The 23549-nt window shown below is 36.0% G+C and overlaps 1 protein-coding gene across 1 annotated transcript in view; it reads right to left on the bottom strand.

Moving 5' to 3' along the window:
- Positions 1-23549, bottom strand: part of DNAI4 (dynein axonemal intermediate chain 4) — a 106335-nt gene that overhangs the window by 28330 nt on the left and 54456 nt on the right. The window contains 2 exon segments of the mRNA XM_005543105.5: positions 3167-3361; positions 17463-17618. Of these exon segments, the coding sequence (XP_005543162.3) occupies positions 3167-3361; positions 17463-17618 (351 nt within the window).

The following is a 23549-nucleotide window of genomic DNA, read 5'->3' as shown; positions in this document are numbered from 1 at the left end:
CGCAGTGGCTCACACCTGTAATCTCAGCACTTTGGGAGGCCGAGGTGGATGGATCATTTGAGGTCAGGAGTTCAAGATCAGCCTGGCCAACATGGTGAAACCCCGTCTCTACTAAAAATACAAAAATTAGCCGGGCAGTAGTGGTGTGCACCTGTAATCCCAGCTACTAGGGAGGCTGAGGTGGGAGAATCCCTTGAGCCTGGGAGGAGGGAGTTGCGGTGAACTGAGACAGGGCCATTGCACTCCAGTCTGGGCCACAGAGTGAGACCCTGTCTCAAAAAATAAACAAATAAATAAACAAACAATCCAATATAGATAGTAGACCTAAACATAAAAGCTAAATCTATACAGCTTCTATAAGAAAACTTTGCAAACTTGCGGCAGGCAAAGATTTTTTAGAGAGCTCATGGAAAGAATTAATTACAAAAGAAAAAATTGACAGATTAGATTTCACAAAAATAAACTTCTGTTCATCAAAAAATTTTTAAGAAAATAAATTGGCAATCCATAGACTTAAATATTTGCAAAATATGTAACTGACAAAAGGTTTGTATCCAGAGTATATAAAAATAAGCTCTTACAACTTGAGTTTTTAAAAGACAATTCAGGCTGGGCACGGTGGCTCATGCCCTGTAATCCCAGCACGCTGGGAGGCTGAAGAGGATGGATCACCTCAGGTCAGGAGTTTGAGACCAGCCTGACCAACATGGTGAAACCCAGTCTCTACTAAACTACAAAAATTAGCCGGGCATGGTGGTGGGTACCTGTAATCCCAGCTACTTGGGAGGCTGAGGCAGGAATCACTGGAACCCAGGAGGTGGAGGTTGCAGTGAGCCAAGATTGTGCCTTCACACTCCAGCCTGGGTGACAGAGTGAAACTCCATCTCAAAAAAAAAAGAAGAAAAATTTTAAAATAATTTTTAAAAAAAAGTCAACTCAACTTTAAAATTGGTAAGAGACTTGACCAAACAGTAAACAGAAGATATTCAAGTGACCAAAATAAACCACATAAACAAGAACTCAGTTTTTAGAACAACACTAAAAGGATTGCCAACATCAGGTGTTATAAAGAATGTGGAGCAACTGAGACTCTTACACATTGCTGTGCGAGTATAAGATGGTATAACCACTTTGGAAAAGTATTTTACTGTTTCTTAAAATGTTAAACATCTACTCAGTAATCCAATAATCCCATTTGTAGGTATTTTCACAGGAAAAATTAAAACATCCATTTACCAAAAGGCTCACACAAAAATGTTCATATCAGCTTTACTCTGAATATCTCCAGACTGAAAATATGCAAGTGTCCCTCAACATGTGAATGGATAAACAAATCATTATGGTATATTCATATACTACAGCATTACTTGGGGAAAAAAATGAACTACTTATACACGCATCAACCTAGGAAATCTCAAAAACATTGATATTGAATGCAAGAATCCAGACTCAAAAGAATACTTACTTTATGAACCCACTTATATTATATGACATACCAGAATAGGGAAAGTTAATCTATATTGATGGAAATCAGAACAATGCCTGTGTGTGTGTGTGGTGGGGGTTGGGGAGTGGGGTTAAGGTTTACTTGGAAAACTGCACAAGGTAACTCTTAGGGTTAATAGACAGGTCCTCTGTCTTGATTAAGGTATTGGTAACTCCAGTTTATACATTTTCAAAATGTATTTTTATATATAATTTAAAATATATATTTCATTGTATATAAATCTTACCTCATTAAAACATTTGCTAGAGTATTTTTATTTCTTAGATGTGTTGAAAGAAGTGATGTGCCAACAGTAACATTTACATTGTTACATTTACATTTTGTTTTGTAAATGTCAATATACACAGTACTATGTGAATTGCAACCTTACAACTCTTTAAATATAGGATGAAAAATACATATATATAAGTGATTAAAATGTTTAAATATCAACCTAATGTGATAGAAGGAACACAGTTTTTCAATATTCTTCTAGATGCATGCAGGCAAAAAGATTTACAACCATTTGTCACACATACTATTCTGTAACCTTTTTCTTTTCAAATGTAACCATATAGATTAATTTTGACTTGAAGAATCAAGACAAATTTCATAAAGGAAGTTTCCTTAATCCATATTTGAAAGCTGGGAATACAATAGGCAAGCATGGGGTGGGGATAGACTGTCAAGCAAATTCCAACTAGAAGTACTAAGGCAGGAAAATGTAGGTTCTATTTGAGGACTACCAGATAAGTCTAAATATAGTTAACTTTTAGAGTCTCCAAAGCAATATGATAATACAAAGTAATCTGTGGCCATATTGCAGATATCTTTTGAATGATACACTTTGAGCTTTGTAATTTATTCTAGGCAATGGGAAAACATTGAAGGTTTTTTGAGTGGTTTAGGATACATAAGCAAAGTGCGCTGATATAGCAGAAAGAGAACTAGAACTTGAGATGGTTGAATGTCTAGCTTTTCTACTTACTATTAACCTCACAAAGTTTCTATAGCCTTCATTTTCTTCATTCATGTATTTTTTAATACATGATGAAAGGTTGATTAAGATAATCTCTAAAATCCTTTAAAATATTCTGTTATCATATGAGATGGGATTTGTAGCAATGAGAACAGGAAGAATGCCCCTGCAATAGATTTGGGAGTAGTAACAAAAGTAAGAATCTAGAAAGTAACAACGATAATGGAAAAGAAGAGGTTGAATATGAGAGATACTGTAAAAATGAATAAGTAATTGAATGCAGGAATAAGGGAGAACCAAGAGCTATAGATGCTTAGGAAGTTTTGAATCTGAGACAATCTGCTTCTGTGGGCATCCTAGTCTGGACTCTAGTGTTACTCACACATTTAGGGCTGAAAGCTTTAGAAACATGTCCTCTGATAATGATAACTCAACCTGGAGATCACATTTAGAAATATATACTAAAACCCTTACATTTTAAAAATTATTTGAGTTTGTCTAAACATAATATCTTCTTTTTCTTTTTTTAAGAGACAAGGTCTTGCTCTGTCACCCAGGCGGGAGTGCAGTGGCATGATCATAGCTTGCTACAACCTTGAACTCCTGGGCCCAAGCAATCCTCTTCCTCAACCTCCCTAAGTACTGGGATTATAAGCATAAGCAACTGCACCCAGCCTAAACATGTTTATTTTTTTTAATACCTTTTAAAACAGGAAGCTGACGATAAGCTGCAAGTTTTGGCTGAAATATATTTTCCATTAGAACTCGTTCCATAAAAAATAAGTCCTGATGAAATTTGTCAGATTTTAATATTGCATCTGAGTGGTCTTCCTCATCTTCATGGATTTTTGCCAGAATTACGTTTTCTATGTCCATTAGAGAACTAGTTTCACTATCTACAAAATACAAATATGATACAATGATAAAATATTCAAATGGATGATTCATACATTCTAAAGATTTTTTAAATGACATTTCATCATTTGTATTTATTTTCCTCCAGTTTTCAACAACTTTAATAGACATTTATTGAATATCTTATGTACCAAGCACATGAAAGATGCACATACCTCATTTTGGAATTCTTTTTTTTTTTTTTTTTTTTGAGAGGGAGTCTCGCTCTGTCGCCCAGGCTGGAGTGCAGTGGCCGGATCTCAGCTCACTGCAAGCTCCGCCTCCCGGGTTTACGCCATTCTCCTACCTCAGCCTCCCGAGTAGCTGGGACTACAGGCGCCCGCCACCTCACCCAGCTAGTTTTTTGTATGTTTTAGTAGAGACAGGGTTTCACCGCATTAGCCAGGATGGTCTCAATCTCCTGACCTCGTGATCCACCCGTCTCGGCCTCCCAAAGTGCTGGGATTACAGGCTTGAGCCACCGCGCCCAGCCTGAAATTCTTAACCATCAAAAACGGTACTATTTTTCAGAACATAGGCAATGATAACCTCCTGAGGTAATTTTTATCCTTATTCTTTTAAAATTCAAGTTGAAATAAGATGATCAGTCTTCAGAAAAAGGTCTGATTTGATTATTGCTATATAGAAATACTATACTATTGTATTAAGTTTTCTATTGCTGCTGTAACAAATCACAGTGGCTTAAAACAATGCAAATTTATCTTATAGTTCAGTAGATTAGAGGCCTAACAGATGTCACTGAGCTAAAACCAAGAAGTTGATAGGGCTTTGTTCCTTTCTGAAGGTTCTAAAGGATAATTTGTTTCCTTGATTTTTTCAGTTTCTGGGGGACACCACAATCTTTCCTTCATCTTCAAAGACAGCAACATTGATTACATTCCTGCTGACCTTCTTCTGTCATCACATCTCTCTCCCAGATCACAGCTGGAAAAGGTCTTTTACTTTGTAGTACCCCATGTGATTAGATTGGGCCCAATAAGATTATCCAGAATAATCTTTCCATCTGAAGATCCCCATTGTAATCACATCCGGAAAATCTCTTTTGTCATGTTAGGTAACACATTCACAGGTTCCAGGGATTGGGGTGTGCACAAATTTGCGGGACTATTGTTCTGCCTACCACACTACTTAGTAAACTCTTATTTTAAAAAAAGAATGAAGGAAACTCTTGCTTCTTTACCTTTATAGATAGAGGGAGCGTACTTCTCCTTATTCTTCCTGCTAAATTCAACTAAAAACACTGGAAATTTTAGAAAACAACAAACATAAGCAGTCTTTGAAAGGTGAAGAGAAGGAATGGGTATTCTTTTTGCCTTATATATTCCAGATATGGAGCTGAAGAAGTCAGCAACCTGGGAACACCAATGGGCACAAGCAAGAAAAAGTCCCCGAAAGAAGCCTCCTCTCTTTAGCCAAAGGACCAGGAAAAGTGTAGCCTTGAAAGAAAGAAAGCTTTTAGATGGCAGCCATTCTACTCCAGCCAAGCATAGAAAAAACTGTAGCTCCACCCATGTGACAAAGGCCAAGTGGGAGCCTAGTCTTCCACCCTCACTAGGCTGTAACAAGGCATCCCAAATCCCTGACTTTTCACTGTGTATGGTGTCAGAGAAGGCCCAGCAGGCAGGCAGGACTTTCATCCCTACCAAACATAATGATAGTGGTCCCCTTCCTACAGTGTCAGTGGAGATCAGCTGGGAGAGCCTGGAATTCCAGCCTATCTAGTAGTAACAAAGTATACCTCCCTCTTCCCATTGGAGTAGTCAGAGTTGGACTAGTGAAGAGTCAAAACTTTTAATACTCCCCAGCAGCAATGAGAACAACCCCCACTGTGTAGTGTCAGTGTAGGCCACATGTATGGCATTAATGAAGCATTCCTATACCTCCTAGCCATGGTGTTGTCAATGGAAACTGGAGCTCCTATCACTGCCCCATGGTAATGAAGACACCACTTCCCCTAATGTCACTGGAGGTCAAGTGGCAAATATAGACTTCTACCCCTACCTGGAAATAATCAGGCAGTGACTCCCACTTTCCCCTGCCAGAACAGTGTCAAACAAAGCCTGTTTAAATGGAAGTTTAGAAAAGATTCAGACTCTTACAATACCCCAAATGTCCAGGTTTCAATTGAAAGTCACTCATCATAGCAAGAACCAAGAAAATCTTAACTTGAATGGAAAAAGTCTCTATACACAAACATCAATGTTACAATTATCTGACAAAGAGTTTAAAGCAAGCATCATAAAAATCCTTCAACAAGTTATTTATGAACACACTTGAAACAAATGAAAAAATAGAAAGTATCATCAAAGGGATAGAAAGTCTCAGCTAATGAATAGAAAGTCTTAGCAAATGAAAAGAAGAATCAACTGGAAATTTTAGGAGTGAAAAACATAACTAAAATTTAAAACTCAGTGGATGGGCTCTACAGCAGAATGGAAGACAAATAAATCAGTAAACTGGAAGAGAGAACAATGGAAATAACCCAATCTTTAAAACAGACAGAAAAGTCTGAAAAAAATGAAGAGTCTCAAGAACCTCTGCAACCATAACAACATATGTACCATTCAAATCATTATCATCCAAGGATTGGAGAAATCGGGTGGGCCTGAAAAAGTACTTAAAGAAACAATAGCTGAAAACTTCCAAAATTTGGCAAAGGACAACAAATATATTCAAGAAATGAATAAATCACAATGAAGATAAAGAAATGCACACCAAGATGCACCATACTAAAATTTCTAAAAACAGAAGACCAAAAAAAAAAAAAAAAAAAAATTCTAGAAAGCAGCAAGAGAGAAATGACACCTTATTTTTAGGTGGAAAATAATTTGAATAGCAGCAGATTTCTCACTGGAAACCCTGGAGGCCAGAAAAAAGTGGTACACATTCTTGGGGTTCTGAGCGGAAAGAATGGTCAATGCAGAATTCTATACCCAGTGAATTTTCCTATGGGAATAATTCTACACCCAGTGAATTATCCTGTAGGAATAAAGAGGAAATTAAGATATTGTATTCTCAGATGAAGGAATACTAAGAATTTGTCTCAAATAAATAAATAAATAAACAAATAAAGTCTTCCCTAAAGAATGGCTAAAGGCAATTCTCTAAACAGGAAGAAAATAAGAAAGGAAGTTTAGAACATCTGAAAGGAAAAACCAACAGTGGGAAGAGAGAAAATAAGGATAAATAGGATATACTTTTCTTATTCTTTTGAGTTTTCTTAATTATGTTTGACAGTTGAAGCAAAAATTATTACATTGTCTGATATAGTTTTAAATGTCTAAATATTAAATGTTTATATATCTAAATATCTTTCTAAATACTTAGAAGAAATATTTAAGGCAAATATAAATGGGGGTGGAATCTAAAGGGAGGTAAGGTTTCTATACTTTACTTGAACTGGTAAAATGTCAACATCTATGGACTATTGTGTATGCATAATGGAATACATAAAGTAAATAATAAAAATTGCACATAAACTCAAAACACTACAGGTAAATTAAAGCAGAATTAAAAAAATTGTTTGAGAAAGCAGCAGGAAAGCAGGAAGAAGAGAGAAACATAAGATAGATAAGATAGAATAAGCAGAAAAGAACAGCAGACTTAAGGGCTAACATGCCAATAAAACATTAAATACAAATGGTCTACCTATACCAATTTAGAGATAAAGACTGGCAAAAAAAATTGGATTAAAAACATGACTCAAACATATGATGTCTACAATAAATTTATTTCAAATATACAATGTAGATAGGTTGAAAGTAAACAAATAAAAAAAGATATAGCAGGCAAACATTAACCAAAAGAAAGCAGGAGGGGCGATATCAACATCATATAAAGTTGACTTCAGAGCAAAGAAAATTACCAGGGATATATAGCAACATTATGTTATGATTGTACCGAGAAGACATAGCAATAATTAGTGTTTATGCAAAAAAAAAAAAAAAAAAAAAAAAACAAGGCTATAAAATATGTAAAGTAAAAATTATTAGAACTGAAAAGAGAAATAATGGTCACATAAAATTTTGATGGAATAAAGAGATAGAAAATCAGCAAGGGTATATATGAACTCAACATCATCAACTAAAAAGATGTAACTAACATTTATATAATATTCCACCTAATAACAGCAGAATACACATTCTAGGTCATATAACAAACCTTGACAAATTTAAAAGAAGAGAAATCATAGTGTGTTAAAAGAAGAGAAATCATAGTGTCTTCTCCAGTCACAGTGGAATCAAGCTAGAAATCAATAATGGAAAGATAACAGGAAGATCTCCAAACACTTAGAATCTTAAAAAAAAATGCTCTAAATAATCTGTGTCAAAGAGGAAGTCTCAAGGGAAATAAAAAATATATGTAATAATGAAAATAAAACACAACATGTCAAAATTTGTGGAATACAGATAAAGCAGCACTGATAGGAAAATTTACAGCATTAAATGTATACATTAGAAAAGAAGGAAAGTCAAGTCAATAAGTTCCCAATTCAAGAAAAAAGAAGAAGAAAAAAAAGAGCAAAATAAACTTAAAGCAATGAGAAGGAAGAAAATAGAAGAGAAGTAAATGAAATTAGAAACAAGTCAGTGAAATAAAGAATTGGTTCCTTGACAAGATTAACAAAATTGACAATGTTCCATCAGACTGACAAAGAAAAAAAGAGAGAAGAAATAAATTACCAAAATCAGGAGTAAAATAGCAGATACTACAGATCCTACAGACATCAAAGTGATAATAACAAACAACTCTACGTCAGATAAATCTCACAACTTAGATAAAATAAACCAATTATTTAAAAAAACTATTACAAATTATAATATTAATAATATAATTTGAATATTAAGAAAATTAAATTTGTAGTTTAAAAAACTCACCCACAAAAAATCACCAAGGATGGATGATTTCACTAAAGAATTCGACCAGAAACTTAAAGAAGAATTATCACTAATTCTACCCAACCTCTTCCAAAAATAGAAAAGGAAAGAATACTTGCTTATTCATTTTATGAAACTATTATAACAAAGTGAGACAAAGTACAAAAAAGAAAGCTATATTATCTCTCATCAACATCAACATAAAAATCCTTAGCAAAATATTACAACACAGAATTCAGCAATATATAAAAAGAATTATTATACATGATGACCAATTGAAGTTTATTCTAGGATGAAAGAGTTCTTCAATGTTAAAAAATCAATCAAAGTAATCCATTACGTTTAGGCCAATGAAAATAAATCACATGATCATATCAATCAATTCAGAAAAATCACTTGACAAATCAACCATTTATGAAAAAAAAAATCTCTCAGAAAAATAGAAACAAGCAGGGTATTATGGACAGAATGATTGTGTCCCTATAAACTCATGTGTTGAAATTCTAACCCCCAATGTAATGGTGATTAGGAGGTAGGACCTTTGGGAGATAGTTAAGTCATGAGAGTGGAGCCCTCATGAATGAGATTAGTGTCCTGAAAAAGTTACCCCAAGAGAGCTCTTTTGCTCTGTGTCTGCCATGTAAGGATACAAGAAGTTAGCAATCTGCAACATGGAAGAGGGTTGTTCTGATTTTTATTGTTATAACTTCTTTCTAATTTGGTCTTGAGTTCTCTCAGTCAAGTAGCTATAGGCCAAGATAGCTACTGTCTAGAAGAGCCCTGACCAGGTGGAATGATAAATTCAGGTGTGTTGGTCAGGTGAGACACCATGAGGAAGTGAAACCAAAATGCACAAAACAGCAAAAATGTGTTACTCACAGGTCTCAGAGACATTACTGGTTATTATTCTCCTAACAAGAAGCTAATGAGAAGCACAGAGGAAGCAAAGAATTCAATCACCAGGAAGGGAGTGAGAAAGAGAGAAGACATGCGGAACTATGCCTCATAGGCATTACCCCTTAGGCTTTCCCACAGGTTTATGGATTGACGAGCTTAAAGAAAACATGCCTGAGTCAGGGAACTTACATGATTCTAGTGTTGACCATTATGTTTTATCATGGTCAGCAGCTGTAGGGTATATTGAGTTTTAGGCCTGTGAGATGAGGAACAAGTGGGCTCTATGGCACACAATCACATAGCAAAGTTTTATGTTTTAACTAGGCTAAAGGTGATGGGGGTACAACACAGTTTCAAACAACTTATGTCACACCTAAAAGTGAATGACAAGGGAGCAACTATATTAAACAAATTTACAACAAGTGTCCCACACCAGAACCCAACCATTCTGGCATTCTGATCTCGAACTTCTAGCCTCTAGAACCATGAAAAATAAATTTCTGTTATTTATAAACTTCCAAGCCTAGGGTACTTTGTTGCAGCAGCCCAAACTGACTGAGACAAGGATGTCCCTCCACTTGAAAAAGACCATCTACAAAAAACTACTGGTAACATTATACTTAATGGTGAAAGACTGAATTGTTTCTTACAATCAAGAACAAAGGCAAGAATGTCTGCTGTCACCACTCTTATTCAATATAGTGACAGAAGTTCTAGCAGAGCAATAAAGTAAAAAAAAGGAAATAAAAGGCATGTATATCAGACAGAAAAAAAAATGATACTGTCCCTAAATGCAGTTGACATGATTGTGTATGCTGAAAATCCCAAGGAATACAAAAATTCTCTTAGAACTGATGTGCGTATTCAGCAAGGTTACCGCATACAAGAAAAACATACAAGAATCTATTGTATTTCTAAATACTACCAATAAACAGGCAGACACCAAATTAAAAACACAATACTGTCTGGGTCCAGTGGCTCATGCCTATAACCCCAGCACTTTGAAAGGCCAAGGCAAGAAGTTCAGTTGACCTCAGGAGTTCGAGAACAGCCTGGGCAACATAGTGAGACCTCGTGTCTACAAAAATTTAAAAATTAGCTGAGTGTGGTGGTAAACACCTGTAGTCCCAGGTACTTGGGAAGCTGAGGTAGGAGAATTGCATGAGCCTGGGAGGTTGAGGCTGCAGTGAGCCATGATTGTGCTGCCGCATTCCAGCCTGAGTGACATACCAAGACCCTATCTCAAACAAAACAAACAGAATACTATGTGCAATTGCTTAGAAAAAAAATACTTATGTGTAAATCTATCAAAACATGCACAGGGCTTGAATGCTGAAAACTACAAAATGCTGATTTAAAAAAGGTTAAGGAAGATCTTGGCCGGGTGCAGTGGCTCACGCCTGTAATTCCAGCACTTTGGGAGGCAGAGGCAGGCAGATCACCTGAGATCAGGAGTTCAAGACCAGCCTGGCCAACATGGTGAAACCCGGTCACTATTAAGAATACAAAAATTAGCCAGGTGTGGTGGTGTGCACCTGTAATCCCAGCTATTCGGGAGCCGAGGAAGGAGAATGGCTTGAACCCAGGAGGAGGCAGAGATTGAAGTGAGCCAAAATCACGCCACTGTACTCCAACCTGGGTGGCAGAGCAAGACTCTGTCTCAAAATAAGTACATAAATAAAAATGAAAATTAAAAAAGCTCAAAGATCTAAATAAATGGAGACACACTCCATGTTCACAGATTGAAAGACTTAATACAGTAAAGGTATCAATTCTCTTTGTACTTAATGCTTTGATATCCTGGGGCCTTGCTAACCCTGCAGGAACTGCCCCCACTAGCATTAGCCAATTCCTAAAGATAGTGAAGGATTCACCTGATAGCATACCTTTCATATGCAAACCAATCAACCAGAGACCATAACCCAACTGCCTCCTTAACAGAGCTTTCCCACTCAGTCACTATTCCCTTGCCCTAATTCTCCCAGGGCCAGCTACAAGACAACTAGGAATATGCACTAAACCCCAGAGCCCACTGAAATTACTCAAACTAGCCAATCCTAAACTTGCCTACTTTGCCTCACCATTCCTTTCCCTAGTAGCCACAATAAAGGCTCTTGCCCATGTTTTCCCCATTACTCTCTGCCTTCTGACCAACTCTGGTACTTATATATGTAGTTCATGGCATGAAATGTCTCCTTCTCTTGAGATCTGTGAGTATAACAATAAGCTATCTTTGCAATGGCAATCATCTCCTGATCTGTTGGTTTTGCCATACCTCAATAAGAACAAAACCTACACTTTAAAACAATGTTGTCTGCTTTCAATAGAAAGATATAAATAGAATAAAATTAAAGAAATGGAGAAAGATATACTGCCTACACACTAATCAAAGAAGTTGGAGTAGCTACATTTAATTACAGATGAAGCAGACTTCAGAACAAAGTAAATTATCAGAGATAAAGAGGGGCATTACATATGAAACATGGGTGAATTCTCCAAGAAGACATAATAATCTTAAATGTCTATGGTGCAAAAAACAAGACTACAAAATATGTAAAGCCCTCTGATAGAGCTGAAAGGACAAGTCCATTATTATAGTTGGAGACTTACTCCTCTATATCAGTAATTAACAGATCACCAGACAGAAAATCAGTAAAGATATAGGTTAGTTGTTGTTGTTGTTGTTGCTGTTGTTGTTTTGAGACAGTTTCACTCTTGGTTGCCCCAGCTGGAGTGCAATGGCGTGATCTGGGCTCATTGCTATCTCCACCTTCCGCGTTCAAGCAATTCTCCTGCCTCACCCGCCCAAGTAGCTGGGACTAAGGATGCCCACCACCAAACCCAGCTAATTTTTGTATTTTTAGTAGAGACGGGGTTTTGCCATGTTGACCAGGCCAGTCTTGAACTCCTGACCTCAGGTGATCCGCCCATCTCAGCTTCCCAAAGTGCTGGGATTACAGGGGGAGCCACTGCACCTGGCCAGATATACTTGAATATCACCAGCAATCAACTGAATCTAAATAACATTTATAAAATAGTTAACCCATTATCAACAAATAAACATTTTTCTCATGCTCACATGGCGCATTTACCAAGATAGACTATATTCTGGATCATAAAACATGTTTTGAAAACTTTAAAAGAATAGAAATCACATATAGTCTCAGAATACAAAGGAATTAAATTAGAATTAAATAACAGAAAGATAGTTGGACAATCCCAAAATATTTGGAGATTAAACAAAATATTTATAAATAACAAATAGGTCGAAGAAGAAGTCTCAAATGAAATTTTAAAATATTTTGAACTAAATGAAAAGGAAAATACAACTTATCAAAATTTGTGTGGTACAGCAAAAACAGTTCTTAGAGAAAAATTTTAACATTGAATACATGTATTGGAAAAGAAGACAGATCTAAAATCAGCAATATAAGCTTCCACCTTAGGACACTAGAGAAAGAAAATAAACATAAACCTAAAGCAAGCAGAAAAAAAAAGAAAAGTTTGAAACCAATGACTTCAAAAACAAAAAATCATTAGAGAAAATTAATAAAACCCAAAGTTAGTTCTTTGAAAATATCAGTAAAATCCATAATTTTTAGCCAGGCTAACCAAGAAAAACAGAAAGAATATTTAAAATTGTCAGTATGAGAAATGGAAGGTGTCATCACTACTGATTCCATGGACCTAAGAGAATAATAAAGAAATAATGTTAAAGACTCTGCCCACACATTTTTCTTTTTTTTGAGATGGAGTTTCACTCTTGTTGCCCAGACTGGAGTACAATGGCACGATCTTGGCTCCCTGCAACCTCTGCCTCCCAGGTTCAAGTGATTCTCCTGCCTCAGCCTCCTGAGTAGCTGGGATTACAGGCATGAACCACAACGCCCACCTAATTTTGTATTTTTAGTACAGACGGGGTTTCTCCATGTTGGTCAGGCTGGTCTCGAACTCCTGACCTCAGGTGATCTGCCCACCTCAGCTTCCCAAAGTGCTGGGATTACAGGTGTGAGCCACCGCACCCGACCTTCTGCCCACAAAATGTATAACTTAGCTTGAAATGGAACAATTCCTTAAAAGGCACAAACTACCAAAACTCACTCAAGGAAAAATGGATAATCTGAATAGGCCTATATCTATTAAAGAAGCTGAGTCAATAATTAATAACTTTCCAAAATAGAAAGCATCATGCTTTCACTGGTGAATCCTACCAAACACTTAAGGTAAAATTATCATTTTTATACAATCTATTCCAGAAAATTGGTGAAGAGAAAATACTTTCCAATTCTTTTTATTAGGCTAGCATTACCCTAACTCCAAAACCAGATGAAGACATTACAAGAAAGGAAAATTACAGAACAATGTCTCACATGAAAATAATGCAAAAATTGGCTGGGCACAGTGGCTCACGCCTGTAATTCCAGCACTTTGGGAAGATGAGGCGGGTGGATCATGAGGGCAGGAGATCGAGACCATCCTGGCTAACATGGTGAAACCCCGTCTCTACTAAAAAAAAATACAAAAAAATTAGCCGGGCATGGTGGCGGGTGCCTGTACTCCCAGCTACTCGGGAGGTTGAGGCAGGAGAATGGCGTGAACCCAGGAGGCAGGGCTTGCAGTGAGCAGAGACGGGGCCACAGCACTCCAGCCTGGGAGACAGAGAAAGGCTCCATCTCAAAAAAAAAAAAAAAAAAAGAAAGGAAATAATGCAAAAATCCTCAATAAAATATTAGCAAATAGAATCCACCAATGTATAAAAAGAATTATACAACATAATCAAATGGAGTTTTTTCAAGGTATGCAAAGCTAGTTCAACATTCAGGATCCAATTAATGTAATCCATCACATCGACAAGCTTTTTATATAATCTATTGATATATAAAAAAATATATATATCAATAGATACAGAAAAAATCCATTGCACATTCATGATAAAAACTCCCAGCACATTAGGAAGAGAAGGGAACTTCCTGAACTTGCTAAGGAACAGCTATATAAAACCTACAATTAACATCATACATCATGGTGAGAAACTGAAAACTTTCCCCCTAAGAAGATTAGGATATCCCTTCTCATACAGGAAAAAATGGTGATAAGTTTTTAGATATAGCATCAAAAACCCAATGTAAAAAAGAAAAAAATCGATAAATTAGACTTTATTTAAATTAAAAATTTCTCATCTATGAAAAACCCTGCTAATAATAATGAAGAGACAAGTCACAGACTAGGAGAAAGTATGTACATGTATCTGATAAAGAACTAAATTGTACACAGGACCCTTAAAACTCAATACGAAAACAAACAGCCAAATTTTTAAAAGGGCAAAACATCCACATAGATATCTCACCAAAAAAGATATAAAGATGCTCAATATCACATTAGGGGGTTGTAAATTAAAACAATAATGAGCTACCACTACATACATATTTGAGTGGCTACAATCCAAAAAAACTAACAATGCCAAATGCTGGCAAGAATGAGAAACAGGAATGCTCACTCATTGCTAACGTAATGCAAAATAGTACAACCACTTTGGAAGATAGTTGGTAGTTTCGTAAAAGGCTAGGGATAGTCTCACTGTGTGATCCAGCAATTGTGCTCCTAGATATTTACTCAAATGAGTTGAAAACTTACGTCCACACAAAAACCTGCACATGAATGTTTGTAACGGTTTTATTCGAAATTACAAAAAATTTGAAGCAGCCAAGATGTCCTTCAATAAGTGAATATATAAGCAAACTGTGGTATACCCATCCAATGGAATATTATTCAGTGACAAAAATAAATGAGCTGTCAAGCCATGAAAAAACATAGAGGAGGCTTAAGTGCATATTGTTTAGTAAAAGGAGCTAGTCTGAGAAGGCTACACATATTGTATGACTTCAACTATATGACAATTTGGAAAAGACGAAACTATAAAGACAATAAAAATAAAAATATCAGTGACTATCAAGGGTACAAGAGAAAGGAGAAATGATGAATAGGTGGTCCACAGGGGATATTTAGGACAGTGAAACTATTAATTTTTTGCTGTATAAAACTGTAATGGTAGAAACATGCCATTATGCATTTGTTAAAATACAAAGAACTATACAACACAAAGCATGGAACTTAATGTAAGCTATGGATTTTAATTAATGATAATGTATCATCATTGGTTCACCAAGTGTAACAAATATACCACATTAATGCAAAATATTAATAATAGGGGCCACTGTGCACAGAAAGTAGAGAGATGAAGGGATTTTATGGATCTTTTGGTACTATGTGCTTAATTTTTCTGTAAATCTAAAACTGTACCAGAAAATTCTATTAACCAATTTTCTAAACCTACAGCACTATTTCAGAAGAAAAATCATTTTTCTCTATCAACTGAGATACAGTCTTACATTCAAAGGTAAATATTATTGGACTTTTTCTCCCCTTGAGTATGATAAATAGAAGGTTAAATGCAACTTGTATAATACATTCAAAGTTTAAATGAAATAAAAATATTTCTTAAATCAAATATGGACCATATTTAATTTTTTTTCCTTTCTGTTTCTACTATAAAAATCTCAGTGTCAAAAGGACCTCAGAGGTAACTAGTCCTAGTTTTCATCTGGATTTCTTTCACATTTTCAATAAATCTGATTATTCAGCTTTGTTCCCTATTTCTTTCCATTTTTTAACTTTCTTATCCTAATTCTAGTTTCCCCTACTCCCTTGACTGGCTATAATACTAAAAAAAAGTATATCTTTATTTTCTATGGTAGTTATTGAATATGATTTTATTATCCCTTTTGGTTTTTAAAAGCACACCCATACACACATGAAATACTCTGAAAGATTCACAAATTGAGATTTATTTTTTGTGGGGGATTTTGCACTTGTACATTTTTGTAGGTCAATGGCCTTAATGGTGTGGAAGAAATAGATCTAATATAAAGTCCCAATGTAATTTCCAGTCTAAGATTGGATTTTTCTGAGCAGTTTTTGATAGCTTCTACAAGTAAACCTATTGTATAGACATTCGTGCTTAACAAAAACAATGTTTCTTTAGTGATAACTAATACTAAATAATTTATTCTTCCCCTTCATTATTCTCTTAGAAAATTAACTGTTCTTCATTATAAACAACTTTCAGTAAAACGTAACTCTAGTCTACATGACCATAAACATACTTAAAGAACTATGGAATGAATATAGGCCACTTATTGAAAGTTAAGATTCAAAGAGACTAGTAAATGAGATTTTTAAAAAGGAACAAGTTGAAAGGTCTTTGGGATCTATAGTCTCCTAAGGAAATGTAGTCAATTATAAATAAGATAATTGTTTTCTGGAAATTATTAATTCTCTTTAAACTTGTTATTTCAAAATACTTATACTTACTGATTTACTGAACTTGAAAATATTCCATTTGTTTTTGGGTCAAAATTAGTGAAAGTAGAAACATTTCCATTTAATTTAAAAAATTTGCCAAAGCTTCAAAAAATGTATCAGGTTTTAGTTATTCTAAAATAAGGACCATCACCTAAATGCAGTAAAACAATTTTGTAAGAAAAAGATACAACATTTCAGAATAGGAAAAGTAAAAGTAGATAACTATAAACTATTCAGAAGTGGAATTGAGCAAACTTCTTATAACTAGTCTTAGTAAAGCTTCTTCCACATTGCGAAATTTATTTGGAAAGTTACAACTTTGTATTGATTTTAATTATAACATTTCATCTTAAAAATTAAAATACTAGAAGCTAAAGTTATAGTGTAGGGTTTCTCAACCATGGCAGTACATGTACTGACATTTTAGGTTGAAAATTCTTTGTTGCAGGGACTGTCCTGTGTACTGAAAGATTTTCTGCAGTATCCCCGGTAGATGCCCTCAGTCACGAAAAACAAGAATGTCTCCAGACATCCAAATGTTCCCAGGGGAAGTAAAAGAGCCCTAAATTAAGAGCCACTGTTGTTAATGTATAAATCCATTTTAGGTTGTCATAGAGCTAGTATACCTTTTTCTCATAAGTAATCTAATTGAAAGAAAGGGAGATAGAAAATAATGGAACTCACATGTATGAAACAGGGTTTAAGAGCAAAAGGAAAGGTACACTAGAGAAAGAGACAAACTGAAAATTCTTGACAGATATCCAAGAAAAATGTAAATCTTTCAGTTAAGTCTAAGACCACGTGATAGAGTAATAGTGCTATTTCTGAGTAAAAGTTGTACTTTTCATGGTCCATCAGAAAGAAAACATTGTAACTGCCAAAAAAGAATGTATTAAAAATGCCATGTTAAAGTCATTCAAAAAAACTAAAATAAATGAAATCTCACTTTTTTCTGTAGTGCTCCCTGGCAATCTTTGGTCCTGATCTTTAGGAAGTACATTTGTTTCACTACTTGACTCAACCACAGATGGTTTTACTGATAAAGATAAAAGTTCCATAGCATTGTAAGAATCATACAAATCCCAGGCAGTGGACATTATGCCTAGATAAAGAGACAGAAAGGTAAAAATTATTTTAAACCAAATTCCAACATTTTAGCTTTATAGATAACTAGTCACAGAAAAATCTAAGATAAGAATATCTACTGTTGCCTGATGCAGTTGCCTGTGCCAGCTACTTGGTCCACCTGAGGCAGGAGGATCACTTGAGGTCAGGAGTTAGAGGCAGTAGTGTGCTATGATGACACCTGAGAATAGCCGCTGCACTCTAGCCCAGACAACATAGTGAGATCCTCTCTTTAAAGAAATTAAAAATTAAATAAGAATATACTGTTTATTTTTTAAAAATACTATTGTTTTACAATATAACAGGAAGTGGATAGAAATGACAAAGAAATACATCATGAGGATACCTCAAGCCTTAGTCATCACACTATTAGTATCTACAAACACTTTAGTGCTTTAAGGATAACTCCAAATTATCTTCACAATATCTTCTGACCATCACACCTCCCTCCCCTCTACCCCACACTTGTACAGCATAATCTCACTGGTCTGTCATTATAGGGCTGCCTTGGTGATATGCATCTGGGCAAATATGTTATAACAAGACTTTGATGTTCCTTTACTTATGTTTAATACATAATATATTGTCAACTGTTTTATTCGAAATTATAAAAAATTTGAAGCAGTCAAGATGTCCTTCAATAAGTGAATATATGAGCAAACTGTGGTACACCCATCCAATGGAATATTATTCAGTGACAAAAATAAATGAGCTGTCAAGCCATGTAAAAACATAGAGGAGGCTTAAGTGCATATTGTTTAGTAAAAGGAGCCAGTCTGAGAAGGCTACACATATTGTGTTTTATGTTAAAAATAAAATCTCAAAATGCATGCCCTAATGTTATGTAAAAGATTGGTAATAATGAATGATTGCAACTTCCCGATTTTATAATTACATACTATTAAAGAAAGCTTATTTTAACTGGTATCAGAAAAAAAGCATTCCAAACTGTGCCTTTTTTAAAAGCATTTCTCAGTGTAATACATGTTTAAATAGTTGTTAAAAGGCAAAGAAATGCAGGTGTCGACAGATGGAGATTGCTAGCAAGAGGTAACGCACAGGTGATATGGGCAGTTCAGTTACAGCATCTGCTATAAAAGAAAAAAACATTTAAAAGAGCAAGCTATGCCAGGCGCGGTGGCTCACGCCTGTAATCCCAGCACTCTGGGAGGCCGAGGCGGGCAGATCACAAGGTCAAGAGATCGAGACCATCCTGGCCAACATGGTGAAACCCTGTTTCTACTAAAAATAGCTGTGCATGGTGGCAGGCACCTGTAGTCCCAGCTACTCCGGAGGCTGAGGCAGGAGAATCGCTTGAACCCGGGAGGCAGTGGTTGCAGTGAGCTGAGATCGTGCCACTGCACTCCAGCCTGGGCAACAAAGCGAGACTGTCTCAAAAAAGAGAAAGGAAATGATCAACCCAAAAGTTAGGAGAGTGGATACTTCTGTTAAAGGTGGCTAGAAGAAAGAGGGTTGTGATAGGACAGTATACAGGGGGCTTCTAATCAACGGGGGATGTTCTATTTCTTAAACTGGCTGGTGAGTACATGGTGTTGATTTTTTCTTTACACTACACATGTATGTATTATATGCTCTTCTGTTTGCAGTATACATTTCATAATAAAGTTTTTAAATAATGAAAGACAGTTTACACTAAAGAATTGAGATGCAGATTAATTAAATATTAAGATTTTATGGATGCTGGGCATGGTGGCTCACACTTGCAATCCCAAGCCTAGCCAAAATAGTGAAACCCCATCTTTACTTTGGGAGACCAAGGCGGGCAGATCACTTGAGGTCAGGAGTTTGAGACCAGCCTGGCCAACATGGTGAAACCCCATATCTAATAAAAATACAAAAATTAGCCCGGTGTGGTGGCACGTGCCTGTAATCCCAGCTACTTAGGAGGCTGAGGCACGAGAATCGCTTGAACCTGGGAGGCAGAGGTTGCAGTGAGCCAAGATTGTGTCATTGCCCTTCAGCCTGGGTGTCAGAGCAAGACTCCATCTCAAAACAACAACAGAAAGATTTTACAGATAAATAAAAGTGTACCTTTTCCTTGCCTGATTTTGGATGAAACTGGAAGAGATGCAAAAATCAGAGAAATGGAGATCAAAACATTACCTTTATCACTGATAAGTCTAATTGAAAAGTGTAGCCTTAAGTCTGCAACTAAATGGACTTCTTAATTCTTCCTTCCAGAATATAGGGGAGAATTACTAACCAATAATTGTCACAGCTAGAAAAGCACAGACTTCCTCCATAGGTGTAAGAACAGCCCAGATTGCATGCTTTCTGCAAGTGAACAGACTTAACAAAAAGTGACTCAGCCAGAAATGACTGCGCTTCATTCCTTCTTCTAAATTCTCTTATCAAATTAGTCACTTCTCTTTTCCTGAGAATGAGGAAATAATGTATAGACAGAGGCCAAAAGTGTTAATGTAGCAGAAGGTCTTTCTGTAAAGGTTCACAAAAAGGGAGGAGTAAGTTTTCCCTGACAGTATACATATAGTCACTAATGATAAAGATGGCATTTCACATAATTGAGCTTCAACTTAACTATGAAGGCCTATTGAAAAGGAAAGCAGGAACTGGATTAAGAATGGTAAAGGCGGCAGGATGTGGTGGCTCATGCCTCATCCCAGCACTTTGGGAGGCTGAGGCCAGTGGATCACTTGAGGTCAGGAGTTTGAGACCAGCCTGGCCAAAATAGTGAAACCCTGTCTCTACTACAAATATAAAAATTAGCTGGGTGTGATGGCAGGCGCTTGTAATCCCAGCTACTTGGGAGGGTGAGGCAGAGAATCACTTGAACCCAGGAGGCAATGGTTACAGTGAACTGAGATTGCGCCACGGCACTTCAGCCTGGGTGACAGAATGAGACTCTGTCTCAAAAAAAAAAAAAAAAAGAGTAAATAAGAATGGTAAATGCAAGCTAGATGCAGAAAAGAATTCAGACCGATAATATACCTAAGTATTCTGTCCTCAGGTTAAAGGGATTGTATAATGTCAGCAAGCATCTAAGTTATGATAGTGATCAATATGTCAATCTCATGTTTTAATGTAAATTGGTTGCCTTCTATGTTTGGTGAACAGCTGAAATCCTAGCCTATCAAGTCATTATCCTTCTGGGAACTACTATCACCTCACTCCTATGTCAGATCTCCTGTTCAATGTATTTTACTGTCTTCTTCTATTTTTGTTTCACAGTTGGTTTTGGTGGAGCACATCCTTGACTTCTTAAAAAAGTATACAGGAGAGGTAAATTATTTTGATACTTTGCATATATGAAAATACCTTTATTCTATCATCATACTTGATGTTTGGTTGGATGTAGTATCTAGACTGGAAATTATTTACCTTCTAAATTTTGAAGGCAGTTGTATTAGCCCCTTTTCATGTGGCTATGAAGACATACTCAAGACTGGGTAATTTATAAAGAATTTTAATTGGCTCACAGTTCCACATGGCAAGAGAGGCTTCAGGAAACTTACAGTCATGGTGGAAGACATGTCTTACATGGCAGCAGGTGAGAAAACTGAATGACGAGCAAAGGGGGCAGCCCCTTATAAAACCATCAGATCTCATGAGAACTCACTACTATCAAGAACAACATGAGGGTAACCACCCCCATGATTCAATTATCTCCACCTCTTCCCTCTCACAACATGTAGGAATTATGGGGATTAAAATTCAAGATGAGATTTGGGTGGGAATGCAGCCAAGCATATCAGCAGTGTTCCATTACATTCTTGTTTCCAACCAGTCTGATGTCTTGTTCTCTACACTGACCTATTTATTTTTCTCTCTGGTAGTTTGTGGACATTTTCTGTCCCCCACATTTTAAAATTGGTAATATGCTGGCACTTGTTGTTCCCCTTCAATCTTCCAACTTTTGACTTTCAAGTCTGAGAGGTTTTACTGAATTATCTCCTCCCCTCCATTTTCTATTTTAGGAACCATTATTTACTATTGAACTTCCTGGATTGGTCCTCTAATTTTATTGTTTCTCTTGGATTTTCCATCCTTTGTTTTTCTTCTCTACTTCTTGGAATTTTTTGTTGTTGTTGTTATCTTCCAAACATTTTATTAAGCTATCAAGATCCTTTTATTCTTTGAATTTTTTTTTTTTAAAGAACATTGTGTTCTTGTTCCATGAATGCAACAGATTCTGACAGCGTTTGCTCAGTTTTGGGGGCATTTCTGTGGAGGGACACATTGTCAGAATTACCTACTCTGTCATTTTTGCTGCATTATCCTAGAACTATTTTTTTTTAGTTAATGCTCCTGAGGTAGCTAAGTAGACACTGATGTCACCTACAAATAATGACTATTTGTTTTTGAATCCTTATAAATATTAATTCTGTTGCTGTCTTACTGCAATAGTTGGAACTACCAAAACAAAGTTGAAGAGTTACTGTGATAAATGACACTATTTTCTGGTTCTTATATTTAATGGATCACAGCAATTATTATCTCTAGTGGTTCACCTGCAAGCAAAAATTTTGCTTTTTATTTTACATATTTTATCAAGAAGAACCATACCATTCCTGTACAGATAATTTCATCAGGAATGAATGCTGAACTGTATCAACTGTTCTTTTTGGCATCTACCATTCTTGTTTCACATTAAACCTATAAATATGATTTTGTAATGATGGATCATAGGTTTCCTGATATTTAATAATCTTTATACTTCTAGAATAAGTTGTTACTATAGGGATTCCTAATGCCTTGAGGGTTCAAATTTAGTACTACTATATTTTTAATTTTTCCACGTATCTATGAGATTAGTCTGTATTTTCTTTGTCATGTTTTGTTAACCTTGTTTTAAAAACTAGTAAATATCCTAATAATTTATATAACTTGGAGCAATTTAAATAACATGGTGTGATGGTTAACTTTATATGTCAACCTGACTGGGCACAGGATGCCTAGCTAGCTGGTTAAACATTGTATCTGGGTGTATCTCTGAGGGTGTATTCACAAGAAATTAGCATTTGAATTCGTGGACTGAGTAAAGCAGATGGTTCTCCCCAATGTGGTGGGCATCATCCAATACTTTAAGGGCTGAATAGAACTAAAAGGTGGAGGAAGGTTGAATTCACTCTCTGCCTGATTACTTCAGTAGGGGCATCAATCCCCTGCCCTCAGTACTCCTGGTTCTCAGGTGTTCAGAGGTAGACTGGAATTGATACCATTGGCTCTTCAACTCTCAGGGCTTCAAACTACCATATCAGCTTTCCTGTGTCCCCAGTTTGCATATGGCAGATCATGGTACTTCTCAGCCTCCATAATTACATAAGCCAATGCCCTGTAATAAATATCTCTATAAATAAATTCTAGATATAAATTATAAATCGGCCAGGCACAGTGGCTCATGCCTGTAATCCCAGCACTTTGGGTGGCCAAGGCGGGCAGATCATGAGGTCAGGAGATCAAGACCATCCTGGCCAACACGGTGAAACCCCGTCTCTACTAAAAATACAAAAATTAGCTGGGTGTGATGGCACGCCTGTAGTCCCAGATACTTGGGAGGCTGAGGCAGGAGAATCGCTTGAACCCAGGAGGCAGAGGTTGCAGTGAGCCGAGATTGTACCACTGCACTCCAGCCTGGCGACAGAGCAAGACTCCGTCTCAAAAATAAAGAAATAAATCCTAGATATGAATATATACATACATATTCTATTGGTTCTGTTTTTCTGAAGAACCCTAATACACATGAATATTATAAAGTATTCTCACATTTACAGAATAAACCTCTAAAGTAATTTGACCTTTATCTAGGCCATTTTAAAGGGGTATATTTTGGTAAAATTTTCCCATTTCTTTGAGTTAATGTATAATTCTATTATTTCTTGGGAAGTTTTGATAACTTTGAGTTCCATAAAGAATCATTCTTTTTTTT

This window comes from Macaca fascicularis, chromosome 1, assembly GCF_037993035.2.
Source record: "Macaca fascicularis isolate 582-1 chromosome 1, T2T-MFA8v1.1".
In the NCBI taxonomy this organism is placed as follows: Eukaryota; Metazoa; Chordata; class Mammalia; order Primates; family Cercopithecidae; genus Macaca; species Macaca fascicularis.
The sequence above is the reverse complement of the archived record's forward strand: the minus strand, read 5'-3'. Positions and strand labels throughout refer to the sequence as shown.